General features: G+C 42.3%; 1 protein-coding gene across 1 annotated transcript in view; it reads right to left on the bottom strand.

Moving 5' to 3' along the window:
* tspan5a (tetraspanin 5a) overlaps positions 1–15,093 on the bottom strand; it is a gene marked incomplete in the record, with an annotated part of 44,127 nt that overhangs the window by 9,918 nt on the left and 19,116 nt on the right. The window contains 6 exon segments of the mRNA XM_037674830.1: positions 4,849–4,910; positions 4,987–5,103; positions 5,254–5,301; positions 7,001–7,126; positions 7,282–7,452; positions 7,529–7,675. Coding sequence (XP_037530758.1) covers positions 4,849–4,910; positions 4,987–5,103; positions 5,254–5,301; positions 7,001–7,126; positions 7,282–7,452; positions 7,529–7,675 — 671 coding nt within the window.

Below are 15,093 nucleotides of genomic sequence, written 5' to 3'. Positions count from 1 at the left end.
TCTCTGAAGTTAAGGTCATATTATCTCTGAAGTTAAAGTCATATTAACTTTAAAGTTAAAGTCATATTAAATCCAAGTTAAAGTCATATTAACTTCAAAGTTAGTCATATTAACTCTGAAGTTAAAATCATATGAACTCTGAAGTTAAAGTCATATTAACTCAGGAATTAAAGTCGCATTAACTCTGGAGTTAAAACCACATTAACTCGGAAATTAAAGTCATATCAACTCTTTAGTTAAAGTCATATTAACTCAGGAATTAAAGTCATATTAACACTGGAGTTAAAGTTATATTAGCTCTTTAGTTAAAGTCATAGTTATTCTGAAGTTAAAGTCATATTAACTCCGAAGTTAAAGTTATATTAACTTTGAAGTTAAAGTCATATTATCTCCGAAGTTAAAGTCATATCAACTCTGAAGTCAAAGTCATATTAACTTTGAAGTTAAAGTCATATTAACTCTTAAGTTAAAGTCATATTAAATCCAAGTTAAAGTCATATGAACTTCAAAGTTAGTCATATTAACTCTGAAGTTAAAACCATATTAACTCTTAAGTTGAAGTCATATTAACTCAGGAATTAAAGTCACATTAACTCTGGAGTTAAAATCACATTAACTTGGAAGTTAAAGTCAGAGTAACTCTTTAGTTAAAGTCATATTAACTCTGGTTTAAAGTCATATTAGCTCTTTAGTTAAATCCATAGTTATTCTGAAGTTAAAGTCATATTAACTCTTAAGTTAAAGTCATATTAAATCCAAGTTAAAGTCATATTAACTCTGAGGTTAAAGTCATATTAACTCCAAAGTTAAGGTCATATCAACTCTGAAGTTAGTCATATTAACTTTGAAGTTAAAGTCATATTAACTCTGAAGTTAAAGTCATATTAACTCTTAAGTCAAAGTCATATTAAATCCAAGTTAAAGTCATATTAACTCCAAAGTTAGTCATATTAACTCTGAAGTTAAAACCATATTAACTCTTAAGTTGAAGTCATATTAACTCAGGAATTAAAGTCACATTAACTCTGGTGTTAAAATCACATTAACTTGGAAGTTAAAGTCAGAGTAACTCTTTAGTTAAAGTCATATTAACTCAGGAATTAAAGTCATATTAACTCTGGTTTAAAGTCATATTAGCTCTTTAGTTAAAGTCATAGTTATTCTGAAGTTAAAGTCATGTTAACTCTGAGGTTAAAGTCATATTAACTTTAAAGTTAAAGTCATATTAACTCTGAAGTTAAAGTAATTAACTCTCATATAAACTCCGAAGTTAAAATCAAATTAACTCTGAAGTTAAAATCATATTAACTCTGGAGTTAAAGTCATATTATCTCTGAAGTTAGTCATATTATCTCTGAAGTTAAAGTCATATTAAATCCAAAGTTAAAATCATATTAACTCTGAAGTTAAAATCACATTAACTCTGAAGTTAAAATCATATTAACTCTGAAGTTAAAGTCACATTAACTCTGGAGTTAAAATCATATTAACACAGAAGTTAAAGTCACATTGACTCTTTAGTTAAAATCATATTAACTCAGGAATTAAAGTCATATTAACTCTGGAATTAAAGTCATATTAGCTCTTTAGTTAAAGTCATATTAACTCTGAAGTTAAAATCATATTAACTCTGAAGTTAAAGTTATATTAACTCTGAAGTTAAAGTCATATTAACTCTGAAGTTAAAGTCATATTAACTCCAAAGTTAAAGTCATATTACCTCTGAAATTAAAGTCATATTAACTCTGGAATTAAAGTCATATTAACTCTGGAGCTACAGTCATATTACGATATTATCTTATTATTAGTTGACTTGAAAGCAGAGTCACTCATTCTGTCAACATCCTCTGGTTCAAATTAAAGTGCTGAAGGTCTGATAATGTGCAATTTTAACATGATTGAAAATACATGTTGTAGTTCAAATAAGAGACTGAGTGAGCCGCAGGGGCTGCTGGGTAATGTTGAGACTGAAAGGGGTGGACTTTTTCAGGTTCTGTGTTCAGATGTTCTGTTGGTTCTGTTTAGTGTTGGGTTGTTGTTTCTGTTCAGGTTGTCGTTAGTGACTGTAAAAACGACACCATGAGTCAGATGTTGTATAAAAAGAGGAGAAGCACTTCTTGTCAGTGAGTTACTGAATTGTGAGACTAAATAATAGTGTGATGTAATCAAACTTTCAACGTTATTTTAATCTTAAAGGAGCTTAAACCACTAGTTCACTGCTGATAAATTGTTTGCAGAAAAATGTTTGTGATTCTCTGAAGGTTTGGAGCTTTGACTTGTTTTAAAACGACAACAATACACTTTGGTCTCAGCTGTGTTCAGACTGAGCTCGTTCAAAGAGCTATGTACAACAGGTAAGATAATAACTGTTCAGAACTTTTGCACAGAACTCTCCTTCAAAATGCAAGAAACATCCCTTTATCACTCAGAGTGTGACTGCTAATAATAGGAAACTTTTAGAATAAAACACCCGAGAATACAAACAGATGAAAGTTTGTTGGGCCCTAAAAGAGTTGAACTTGAAGAAGTTTTCATTGTCATCTTTTCCTTTCAGCTTCAGTCACTTTGAATTTTTATATCTGGTGAAACGACATGTTGAATCTGTGCAAAGAGACAATTAGTAGACAGAAAGTGGTTCTGTTTTGAACTGCCTACATGCAGAGCAGCATTTGACAACTAGTAGTAAGATAAGAAAGCTCCTGGCCTCAACATGAATCAGATCAGTTTTAGAATAAAGAACGGTCTAACAAGGAGCTTAACGATGTTAGCTGCACTCTGTAATCATCTCGTTACTTCCTACGAGAGTTTCCACGGCAGACTGGGTTTGACCATGAAATATGGGTTCAAATGTACATCAATGCTATGGCTTCAAACACCAGAGGTTTGAGCACAAAACACACAAAAAAGGGTCCAAAAATAGTTTTGGTGGAAACGAACTGTGAGAAGTTTGAAGCAGAAAAGATTGTGGAGAAAAATGGAAAAAGAAAGTTCACTCTCTTAATCCTAGGGTTTTAATAAATCTGGAATTGTTTCATTTTATGTTTTTTTTAAGTCAGGAAGTCAGTAAGTAAGTCAGACAAAAAACAAAAGTAAAACGATTTTTATGCTTTATCAGAAAAAAAACTGACTGCATCAAATTAAATAAATAAAAACACAAATAAAATTAACCATGTGGTTGACTTTTCCCCCACAAAGTATTCTGAAGGTTAAAGAGGGTGGACTTTGTTTTCCCATGACTGATCTGCTTCAGAACCAACGCTGACAGATCATTAATGAATATATCTGACTGAACCAGTCTGTGCATGAGGTTTGAACTTGTGAACAAAAGACAAACACGTTCTTCATCTTTTGACTGATCATCAAAACAGTTATCAGCTAATACTGTATTTTTCGGCATGTAAGTCGCAGTTTTTTGCACAATTTACATGCCCTGCAACTTATAGGCCGAAGCAACATATTTATGGATTTTTTCCCATATTTATAAACTAATTTTTGGGGAGTGGTGGCGCAGAGGTTAGAGAGGTGGGCCTGTGATCCGAAGATCGCCGGTTCACGCCCCGGCCCCGACAACATCAAAATTGTGAGTGGGGTAGGTGAAACATCCACACTTGCCCCCACCCTCATTCGCCCCACTCTGGGCCCATGAGCAAGGCCCTTAACCCCCAACATGTGCTCCCTAAACAGGTCTCTCTTGAAAATGAGTTCTCGTGGCTCAATGAGACTACCTGGATAAATAAAGGCTAAATAAAAAAAATAATAATAATAATAATTTTTGGCTGATCGTTTCCATTCATTCTGACTGGGGAAAAAAAAAAGAGCAGTACCACTTTCAGCCACTTGATGAGAGCAGAGTATTAATAGTTGTATGGCATGCTGTTGTATCATGTAATAGGTAAACGTGGCTATAATGACAAATTCAAAAAGTTCAAGACAAAAACAACTGGACTTTATTTATTATACTATATTTTATACTTCGTTGTTTTTTTCTTGAACTTTTTTGAATTTACCATGTCCTGGATGACTGAGAATCTTCACCAGCTATTAATGACTCACTCGGCCTGCCTCAGACTCCCCACCTTCATTCTGCTCTCTGCTTGGAACTGTCAAAACAGCTGCACCACCACAGCGAAATGCAGCTGTTTTGACCATTAAAGTGCATTTATTAAGCAAATGTTAGACTGAGACACATCTTTGCTATAATTTCAAGCAAATAAATAATTGTTTAGGTACTTTTCTTGTTAAATTTCAGAAAAACGAACCGCGTTCCTCCTCCCTTTTTCTCGTCCCCTGCGCGTTCATGGAGCACTGAGGCAGCAAACTATTTTTTAAATACAGCTGATTTGACCATTAAAGTACATTTATTAAACAAATATTAGACTGAGACACACATTTACTAAAATTTCAAGCGAACAAATAATTGTTTTTAAGTGTTAATCTAGTTAAATTTTTGTTAAAAGTCCTCCCGTGCACGCTCCTGCGGCCACCATTTGGCAGCCCATCAGCTTTAGGTACAACACCGGTTCACATTTCCGGGTTGCCAGCAGTGACGCGTAACAAACGCGACACGCCAGCGGTGACGCATAATAGATGAGACGTATACGGCGAAGCGACGTATTTCCACTTTATTAGACAAATATGGACTGATGTGACTTGTAGGGCGGAGCGACGTGTCCGCCGGAAAATACGGTAGATGTTTCTCTGAGAACAACTGAAAGCTGCGAGTTCTCAAATTTCACAGATTCTCTAGAGATTCTTATTGTGAAATAATACATTGTTGGTTTAATTTAAAAAATGCTGCGCGTTTGAGTGAAATGAGAGAAAACACGAAAGGAGAAAAAGTTTTCTCACCAGCTCGCCCTCACTGCCTCGATGTCACTCACTAAGTTCTGGGCCAAACAGATCCCAAAAATCTGCAGATTGAGAAAAATGATCAATTAATCAATAGAGAAACAATAAAAAAAATCCTTGTAAAGAAGCAAAATGGACCTGGAGCAAAGCGACTCCGATGAAGATCCCGGCCACCAGGGTGAGGTTGTCCTGCAGCCACTTCTCGAACTGTGGCACGCAGCCTTTCACGTTGATGTAGTCCTTCTGCTCCGAGTCCTGCAACACCTCAAGCTTTAACACATCCAGTCTGCTAACTTCACACAAAACCTCAAGCTATGAAGTTTACCAACATGTGCTCTGGATTATTCAGATTACTGCCATGGAGGCCTTAAAGGCAGTAGTCTGAGTTACAGGATGGTTACTCACAGGCTTGGCACGGATGTCATATCCACACTGGGTGTTTATTACGTCCTCCTAAAGACAAAAACAAAAACATTGATCCAGTTTAAAAAGCTGCCATCAAACAAGAACCAGAACCACTTTGACCCAGACTCTGTGATCTGAGGCTTGAATAAGACACAGGATGCCCTGCTGCAAGAATAAAGTATTTGTTTTTGCCCGTTTTTATTTTTTTATATACTTTTAACTTTCTCTGCGTACTTAAGAGTTATTTTAGACGTTTAAACCCAGTATCAGAAGGTTGATCTCGTCCAGGAGATGACAGCTGGGGACTTTTAGGTTTGTCACTTTTGAACTTTCCGAAAGGTTTAACTTCATTTACTAATATTTCTCCTACAGAAAAACATGAAGATAAGTGAGGTGTCGACTTCATGGTGGTGTGTGGCTGCATCTAGGTGTAAGAAAGTTCACAAATGAAAATTAGGTTGCCATGTCAAAATCCAAGATGGCCACCAGCCACCATATACATACTGCAGATGTAAACCGACCTCCACTATCCTTTGAAGAAACTAAGATTTCTAGTTTTTATATTGCTTAAAAGTATAGTTTCCACAAATGACTGGGGTGGCTAAAGAATATTATGTAGGGGACAAGGCCATCGCTGGACACCCCCTGGCTGCGCCTCCGCCCCTGGTTGTTGGATGAAACTGCCCCCTCTACTCAACAGGATCCATCACTCGGCGCTCTGTCTCTGTCACACACACACACACAACACACACACACCGGTTTGTTTTGCTATCTTTGTGGGGCCTTTGCATTGACTTCCATTCATTTTTCATTCATTTCTATAGCCTAACCATGACCTTTATCCATAACCTAACCATTACCAGTACATACCTAACCCTAAACCTAACACATCCTCAATTCACACCTTAGTCCTAAACCTAGCCCCTAACCCACGAACGGGACTTCTTCTTATGGGGCCCGGGCTTTGGGCCCCATAAGGAGCAGTTGGTCCCCACAATGTAGTATAAGTTGGAAAAATGGGCCTCACAAAGTAGCATAAACAAGGACACACACACACACACACACACACACACAACACACACACACGGCCGTGGCCATCTTGGATTTTGAAGAGGTAACACATTTTTCAAAATGAATCTTTCTTACGGGTGGCACGGTGGCTCAGTTGGTAGAGCGGCTGCCTCTCAGCAGGAAGGTCGCCAGACCAAACACAGGCCCGGGGCCTTTCTGGGTGGAGTTTGCATGTTCTCTCTGTGCATGTGTGGGTTTTCTCCAGGTACTCCAGTTTCCTCCCACAGATCAAAACCATGCATGTTAGACTGATTGGTAACTCTAATGTGTCTCTAGGTGTGAGAGAGAGTGAATGGTTGTTTGTCTCTATGTGTCCCTGTGATGGACTGGAGACCTGTCCAGGTGTCCCCTGCCTCTCACACAGTGATAGCTGGACATGGGCACCTTTGACCCCCGCAGCCACAAAAGGAAAAGATAATGGATGGATCTTTCTTACTCCTAGATGCAGCCACACACCAAAATGGAAGTTTCTACCTCACTTATTTTTCAAGTTATCATTGTCACAACATTGTTGGACAGACGAAGGGTAATTCCCCCTCGTCGCTCTGCGACAGGGACAAAGAGCCAAACATCTGATGTGTGATCCAACAAGGAGCAGCCAGGTCCTCTGGACTCCACCTCGTTAGACTTATCTACCCAGATGACTGAGCAGGCAGCAGAAAGGGTGGAGTTGTACCGCCGGGTCCTTCGTGCAGCAGGAGAAAGGAACTCCACACTTTTCCCGACTGGGGTTTCCATCAGTGCAGTTAAAGTAGATGTTCAGGTTCCAGTCGTCTGCTCCGAATGCACCGCAGCACTCCCACTAAAGTCAGAGGAGAAAACCACATTAACAACTCCTGGAGACCTGCATCATGGGACACTTCAAAGAAATCATCACAAAAACATCCCTTCTTCCTGACAGAAGCACCGCTATATCTGTTTTACTCTAAATGACCACGTTTTAACTGCTGGACTTACATAATCCTGAGTGAAATCGATCAGGTTCTGCAGGTCGATGTCGTCCCTGTATGCCCGGATGTTGTTGTTGATGAACAGGTTCAGCTGGTCTTTGATCCAGTCTTTGAAGACAAAGGCCAGAATCCCCGTCGTCAGCTCCAAGAAGAAGATGATTCCAAGAAACACGGAGAACTAGAGAAGAAGGATCAACGTGAGACAGGTGCAAACAAAAAACCTGTTCTTTTGCCATGTGCAGAATATTACGTACAAATTTCAGTAAAAACGTGTTTTCCCGAAGTGCTCCAATGCATCCGGCAAAGCCCAGAATGAACATGACTCCTCCAACCACCATGAAGAGCCAGACCGGGTCCAGACCCCCCAGATCTGTGATGGACGAGATGTTGGATAGAACCCCCTAGAGAACCACACAGAACCAAAGAACCCGCTCAGAGGGAGTCAGACCGACAAGCTCGATGAGACAGAAAAAAACAAAGGACTTGGTGGGAGTTAGTTTGACTTTCATCCTCTTTTATATTTACCGGTAATATTAATGATTATATTAATAATATCTGTAGAAGTGTTCATTCATAGAGTTAAATCTTATAACAGTGGATGAAGGTCACCCATGAAAGGAAAAAATGTTAGAAATTAAAGTTAGAATTTTTAAATACCACTTGGCAGAAACATGACAATGACTCAGTGGATTTTACAATTAATGAGCTAAAACTGTGTGGTAGTCGCTGACAGTCGTGCACAAATTAGAAGAAATTTTTTTTTAATTTTTTAAGTTGGAAACTTTTCATACAATATTTTATTTGTAATACAACATAGATGGCAGATCAAAAGTTTAATCTGAGTAAATGTAACATTTTAAGGGAAAAATCTGTTGTTTCCAAATTTCATGGCATCAACAAATCCCCAAAAAGTTGGGACAAGTGCATTTTTACCACTGTGTGGCATCCCCCCTTCTTCTTACAACACTCAACAGACGTCTGAGGACAGAGGAGACCAGTTTCTCAAGTTTAGAAATAGGAATGCTCTCCCATTCATGTCTAATACAGGCCTCTAACTGTTCAATCGTCTTGGGCCTTCTTTGTCGCACCTTCCTCTTTATGATGTGTCAAATGTTCTCTATAGGTGAAAGATCTGGACTGCAGGCTGGCCATTTCAGTACCCGGATCCTTCTCCTACATAGCCATGATGTTGTGATTGATGCAGAATGTGGTCTGGCATTATCGTGTTGAAAAATGCAGGGTCTTCCCTGAAAGAGATGACGTCTAGATGGGAGCATATGTTGTTCTAGAACCTGAACATAGTTCTCTGCATCAATGGTGCCTTTCCAGACATGCAAGCTGCCCATGCCACAAGCGCTCATGCAACCCCATACCATCAGTGATGCAGGCTTCTGAACAGAGCGTTGATAACAACTTGGGATATCCTTGTCCTCTCTGGTCTGGATGACATGGCGTCCCAGTGTTCCATAATCGTGACTCATCTGACCACAGAACAGTCTTCCATTTTGCCACACTCCATTTTAAATGACCCCTGGCCCAGTGCAAACTAGGGATGCACCGATCCACTTTTTATACTACCGATCCAATCCCAATACCCAAGTCTGAGTATCGGCCGATACCGATCCAGTTCCGATATCATCATCATCATTGATTTTATATGAGGCTGTAATAATCTCCTCTCAAGTACAATTTGTACAAATATATGCATGCATGGCCAAAAAGGCAACTTGAGGTAAGTTGTTAATGTTGGATAAGTTTTAAAGTTAGAATTAAATTCTGCTAACACAAAACATGTTTTTTATTCCTAGTTTTAAAGTGGATATTAAAGTGATTAATTTAAGTGATTGTTTAAAGGTATTTTATATTTTATTAAATAAGGGGCAGATATAAGAATTTTTTTCTTCTTACTGCACTCTTTTCATTCAATGTTTTCTTTTTGATCTTTTTTTTTATTGTTTCTTTTAAATGAATGAATAAATGAATAAAATAAAATAAAATAAAATGTTAAATGGCTTCAAACACCTGGCATAAACGAATAGACATGTTCCTGTTTTTAGTATTTTACATCACTTTATAATGTAGCTGTTTTTGTTTTTAATATAATTTTCAATTTATATGTTTTTTTATGATTGTCTACTGTTGTACTGATAAATATCTCCTGGAGGGTAAACTATATCTTGACTCCAAGTATCAAGCTGAGAAATCCTTTGTTTTCTACAACTGATAGTGGTTGGTCATTAATTATGATGAAGTTTAGCAACTTCTCTGTAAACATTTGAGCTCCGTGGTTTCAGCGATGTCTACTTTTCTTGTTCAATCTGAAGCAGGCAGCCTGATTTGGGGCAGCCGCGCTCAGTCTGTCCCTCCTCGTAGACGGGCAGACTGAGCGGGGCAGATTGGACACGGCTGACCGGGGTCAAGTTGGCCGCCCCAGGTTGAGCAAAGAGCAGCGCCCCGCTGAAGCCACGGAGCTCGAATGTCCATCGTAAAACTAACTTTACTGCGGTTTAATGTGGTGCTATGGCTCTGCAGACATTGCAAGTTGCTGCATTGTGGTGTTTCTAGTGTAAAATATTTCCACACAGTGGACATGTTTAGATGAAAAGTTTGTTAGCTGTTAGCCACAGTGCTGCTAACTCAGTCCTCACATTGTAGCTGGCTGCAAACTATGAACTGGATTTCCTGAATGTCAGAGTCAGAGTTTCTTTATTGTCATTCGCACCTCATGTGGTGGAGCGAAATTATGTACACGGGGTCCCAGTTACATCCAACAATAAAATGTCTAAGAAAAACAGTAATAACATCTAAGATATGAACTAAGAAAAACATCAACTAAATATACACTAAGCACTCATAACATAAAACATTGAACATCAGCACAAACATGAACATGAGTCTGTGAGCAGTATCAGGTTTATACAACGTCGACCCCCAAAGTAGCAGACCAAGGAAGCAAGGACACGAGGCAGGTAAAAAGGTAAGTGATATTTATTTACAGGTGAAGATAAAACTCGAACAGCTGTAAGGGAAGGGGAGAGATGGTGAATATATATCCTCTTGGTGGATGATGATGATGATGATTGATAAATCAAGAATTGATCCTTACTTGTTATTGTTTCAGGAGATGGTTGAGGAGGAGCAGAGAGTGGGATCCTGGGTGTGAGGAGGAATCCAGAGGAGAGTAGCAGGTTGACCCAGACAGAGTGGTGGATGTTGTTGCTGGAGACGAGACATCAAAGGTCCACAGGAAGGAGTTCCAGTGGAGGGAGAAGTCCTAGGGAGGACCAGAATGAACCAGGCCGTGGAAGGTCCGATTGTCAGAAGATGTCCCAGCACTGGAGAGGAGGCTGGCAGCTGCTTAAGTAGGTGAGTAGCAGTACTCCTCAGATTGGTGGCAGGTGTGACGAGTTGGGTGATTAGCTGTGGAGGGAAAGTGACAAACAGACACAAACAGACAGAGGGAAACCAGGAATCCCACAGTGCCCCCCCCTCAAGGATCGCCTCTCGGCGATCTAAGCCGCTTTTCAGGGTGAGCCTTGAAAAAGGAGGTGATAAGGCCTGCGTCCAGGATGCGAGACCTAGGGACCCAGGAGCGATCTTCAGGACCATACCCCTCCCAATCTACCAGATATTGGACGCCCCGACCCCTGCGTCTCACGTCCAGGAGACGTCTGACGGTGAACGCAGGCGCGTTATCAATCATCCGGGGGGGAGGAGGGGCTCTAGAGGGAGGCTGAAGAGGACTGGAAACAATGGGTTTGACTTGGGACACGTGGAAGGTCGGGTGTATCCTCATGGATGGAGGGAGTTGAAGCCGCACCGCCGACCTGTTCAGCACTCTCACAACAGGGAAAGGACCTATAAACCTGGGAGAGAGTTTCTTGGGGAAGTCCTTCAATGAGATGTCCCGAGTCGAAAGCCAAACCTTCTGACCGACCTCATATCTGGGGGCCTCGGAGCGGTGTCTGTCCGCGAAACGTTTGTTCTGCTCAGAGGACCTGGCCAGAGCCGCCCTAGTCTGTCGCCAGACCCGACGACAGCGCTTGAGGTGAAGGTGTATCGAGGGAACGCCCACGTCGGCCTCCTGAGAAGGGAAGAGAGGAGGGGAAAATCCCAAAGCCACCTCAAATGGAGATCGTCCAGTGGCCGCCGAGGTCTGCGAGTTGTGGGCGTATTCGATCCACGGGAGATGCTGGCTCCAGGATGATGGGTTGGAACCGATCACACACCTCAAGACAGCCTCCAGATCCTGGTTACATCTCTCCGTCTGGCCATTGGATTGGGGGTGGTATCCCGAGGTGAGACTGACCGTAGCCCCCAAAGCTTCACAGAACCCCTTCCAGACTTGGGAGATGAACTGAGGGCCCCGATCAGACACAATGTCCAATGGAATGCCATGGAGGCGGAAGACATGCTCCGTGACAATCTGTGAGGTCTCGAGAGCAGAGGGGAGTTTGGGGAGAGGAATGAAATGAGCAGATTTGGAAAAACGATCAACTATGGTGCAGACGACAGTGTTACCATTGGAGACGGGGAGGCCAGTGACGAAATCCAAGGCGACGTGGGACCAAGGACGAGTGGGGATGGAGAGAGGAAGAAGAAGGCCAGCAGGGGGTTGATTGTTGTTCTTGTTTTGGGCGCAGGTAGGGCAGGAAGAGACGAACTCCTTAACGTCCTTCTGCATGTTTGGCCACCAGAAGGAAGCTTTTGTCAGGTGGAGCATGCGTCGTATACCGGGGTGACAAGAGAAACGAGCAGTGTGGAGCCACTCCAGAACCTTGCCCACCATGGAGGAGGGAACGAACAGCCGTCCAGGGGGACCCGAACCAGGATCAGGTTCGGTAGTTTGGGCCTCCAGGATGTCCCTCTCGATGGGCCAAGTTACAGCTCCCACCTTGCAATAGGACGGGAGGATGTCTTCGGGAGTTCCGGAATCCTCGGTTGACGAGAATTGTCGAGAGAGGGCGTCCGGCTTGACGTTCCGAGATCCTGGGATATAGGTTATGGAGAACTGAAAACGGGAAAAGAACAAGGACCACCTGGCCTGTCGGGCATTGAGCCTCTTCGCCCCTTGAAGGTAGGCCAGGTTTTTGTGATCCGTCCAAATAATGAAGGGGAGTTCTGATCCCTCCAACCAGTGCCTCCATTCCTCTAAGGCTAACTTGATGGCCAACAACTCACGATCACCCACGTCGTAGTTGGCTTCGGCGGACGAGAGGCGACGGGAGAAGAAGGCACACGGGTGAAGTTTCCCATCGTCGGACGATCTCTGCGAGAGGACTGCCCCAACCCCAGTGTCAGATGCGTCGACCTCTACGATGAATTGTTTTGAGGTATCTGGATGGGATAAGATAGGAGCAGTGGAGAAGAGATGTTTAAGCGTGGAAAAAGCAAGTTCAGCCTTATCAGTCCATGAAAATTTTAAGCGGGTTGAGGTTAGTTGTGTGAGGGGAATGGCAATTTTGCTGTAGTTCTTTATGAAGCGTCTGTAAAAGTTGGCAAACCCCAAGAATCTCTGTAACTGTTTCCGATTAGTAGGTGTCGGCCAATCCACCACCGCTTGTGTCTTATCTGGGTCAGACCTCACTTGTCCCCTCTCAAAAATGAATCCCAAAAAAGTGACTGAAGTCTGGTGGAACTCACATTTCTCAGCTTTCACAAACAGTTGATTTTCCAGTAATCTTTGAAGAACTGCTTTAACGTGTTGGTTGTGTTGTGCCTCGTCTTTAGAATAGATTAAAATATCATCTAGGTAGACGAACACGAAGACTTGGAGAAAATCACGTAGGACGTCGTTGACAAGGGCCTGAAAAACTGCTGGAGCGTTGGTCAAGCCAAAAGGCATGACCAGATATTCAAAATGTCCAAGGGGTGTCTTGAAAGCAGTTTTCCACTCGTCCCCCTTACGAATACGGACTAGGTGATAGGCATTACGGAGGTCTAGTTTTGTGAATATTGTAGCACCTTGTAATTGTTCGTAAACGGAGTCGATGAGAGGTAGAGGATATTTATTCTTGATAGTGATTTGATTCAGGCCCCGATAGTCTATACATGGACGAAGGGTTTTGTCCTTCTTTGTGACAAAAAAGAACCCAGCTCCAAGTGGAGACGTGGATGGGCGAATAATGCCAGATTTAAGAGAGTCTTCGATATAATCCTTCATGGAGGCTCTCTCAGGACCAGATATGTTAAACAATCTACTAGCGGGTAGCGGAGCTCCAGCCAGTAAATCGATCGCACAATCATAGTGTCTGTGACGTGGCAAAGATAAGGCTAGTTGTTTACTGAAAACCGGTGCTAAAGAATGGTAGAGGATAGGGATTTTGGATAAATCAATCTCCTCTTTCTTCACTGGAAGAGGAGAACTGGGGGAAATGGCGGAACGGAGGCATTTTAATGAACATTCCTCACCCCATTTCTCAATCCTGTTTTCAGCCCAGTTAATGTGGGGGTTGTGAATCCTTAACCAAGGGTATCCCAATATGAGTTGTGATGTGGGAGAATCAAACACAAAGAACTCACCCATTTCTCTGTGATTTCCTGAGACCACAAAATTTATTTTTACTGTCTTGGATGAAATAGACGAGATGTTTTGTCCAGTAATAGCGGTGACGGATATGGGTGGATCCAACCCTGTTGTGGGAATCTGTAATTCCTCCACGAGGTCCCTGCTGATAAGGCTCTGTTCAGCGCCCGAGTCGACTAGTGCCTGCACAGGGTGATTTTCAGAGGTTAGACAGAGAATAACAGGTAGGGTAAAGTTCTTAGGAGAAAAAGAAGTATTGCCCACCAGTATCTCCTTACTTACTGGCAGGCGTTGGCTTTTACCCGTAACCTGCATGTCTTAATTGTGTGACCTTGTCCTCCACAGTACATACATGCCTTCGCCTCATGACGTCGCTGTCGCTCTTCCTGAGAGAGTCGGGTCTTTCCGACCTGCATCGGCTCCTCTTCGGAAACCAGCTCGGGAGTAGAGAAGGCGGGGCTTCTGGAAGCGAGAGGCTCACGGGAGTTGAAGTCCGCTTCGAGCAAGTTCTCCCGAACACGGTTATCGATGCGAATAGCTAGAGAAATAACGTCGTTTAAGAGGGAAGGGATCTCACCAGTAATCATTTTGTCCTTAATCTGGCGGTCAAGGGCCCTTATGAACGCACTGCAGAGCGCCCTTTCATCCCATCCGGACTCTTCGGCAAGGATGCGGAAGTGGATTGAGAATTTCGCCACCGTCTCTTTCCCTTGACGTAAGGAGAATAATTTCTGGGCAGCTTCCTCCTGTTGGAGAGGGTGATCGAACACCTGGAGAAAGTCTTTTAAGAAAGTGGAATATGTCAAGTTTTCGACGGAGCGTCGGCGGAGGTAGGCTTGCGCCCATTGTAGTGCCTCGCTCTTCAGAGCGCTAACAATGTAAGTAATGCGTGAAAAATCTGAGTCGTAGGTAACTGGGGCTCTTTTAAATGCAAGTTCGCACTGAAGAATAAAGCCCCCACACTTTCGTGTATTACCTTCAAAAAACTCGGAAGGTCGAACGTCTGGTTCTCTAGGGGAAACTCCAACAGGTTTAGCCAATGGTTCGGGGGAGTGAAGCTGCGACGTCCTCCCCTTCTGTAGTGAAGCCACCATGCTCCCCAATTCCAGAAGGTTGTCTTGGGTGGTTTGCTGTTGAGTAATAATCTGCTGTAATGTTAGATCAAGATTGTCAAAGTTTCCTTGTGGCCCTAACTGAGCCCTTACTTCCTCAGTCTTGCCTGGGGGGTCCATTGGCTGGGACATACTATCAGGTTTATACAACGTCGACCCCCAAAGTAGCAGACCAAGGAAG

Source organism: Nematolebias whitei, chromosome 1 (assembly GCF_014905685.2).
Source record: "Nematolebias whitei isolate Nwh7 chromosome 1, NemWhi1, whole genome shotgun sequence".
Taxonomy (NCBI): domain Eukaryota; kingdom Metazoa; phylum Chordata; class Actinopteri; order Cyprinodontiformes; family Rivulidae; genus Nematolebias; species Nematolebias whitei.
Note: the sequence above shows the minus strand (reverse complement) of the source record. Positions and strands in the feature narration are given on the sequence as shown.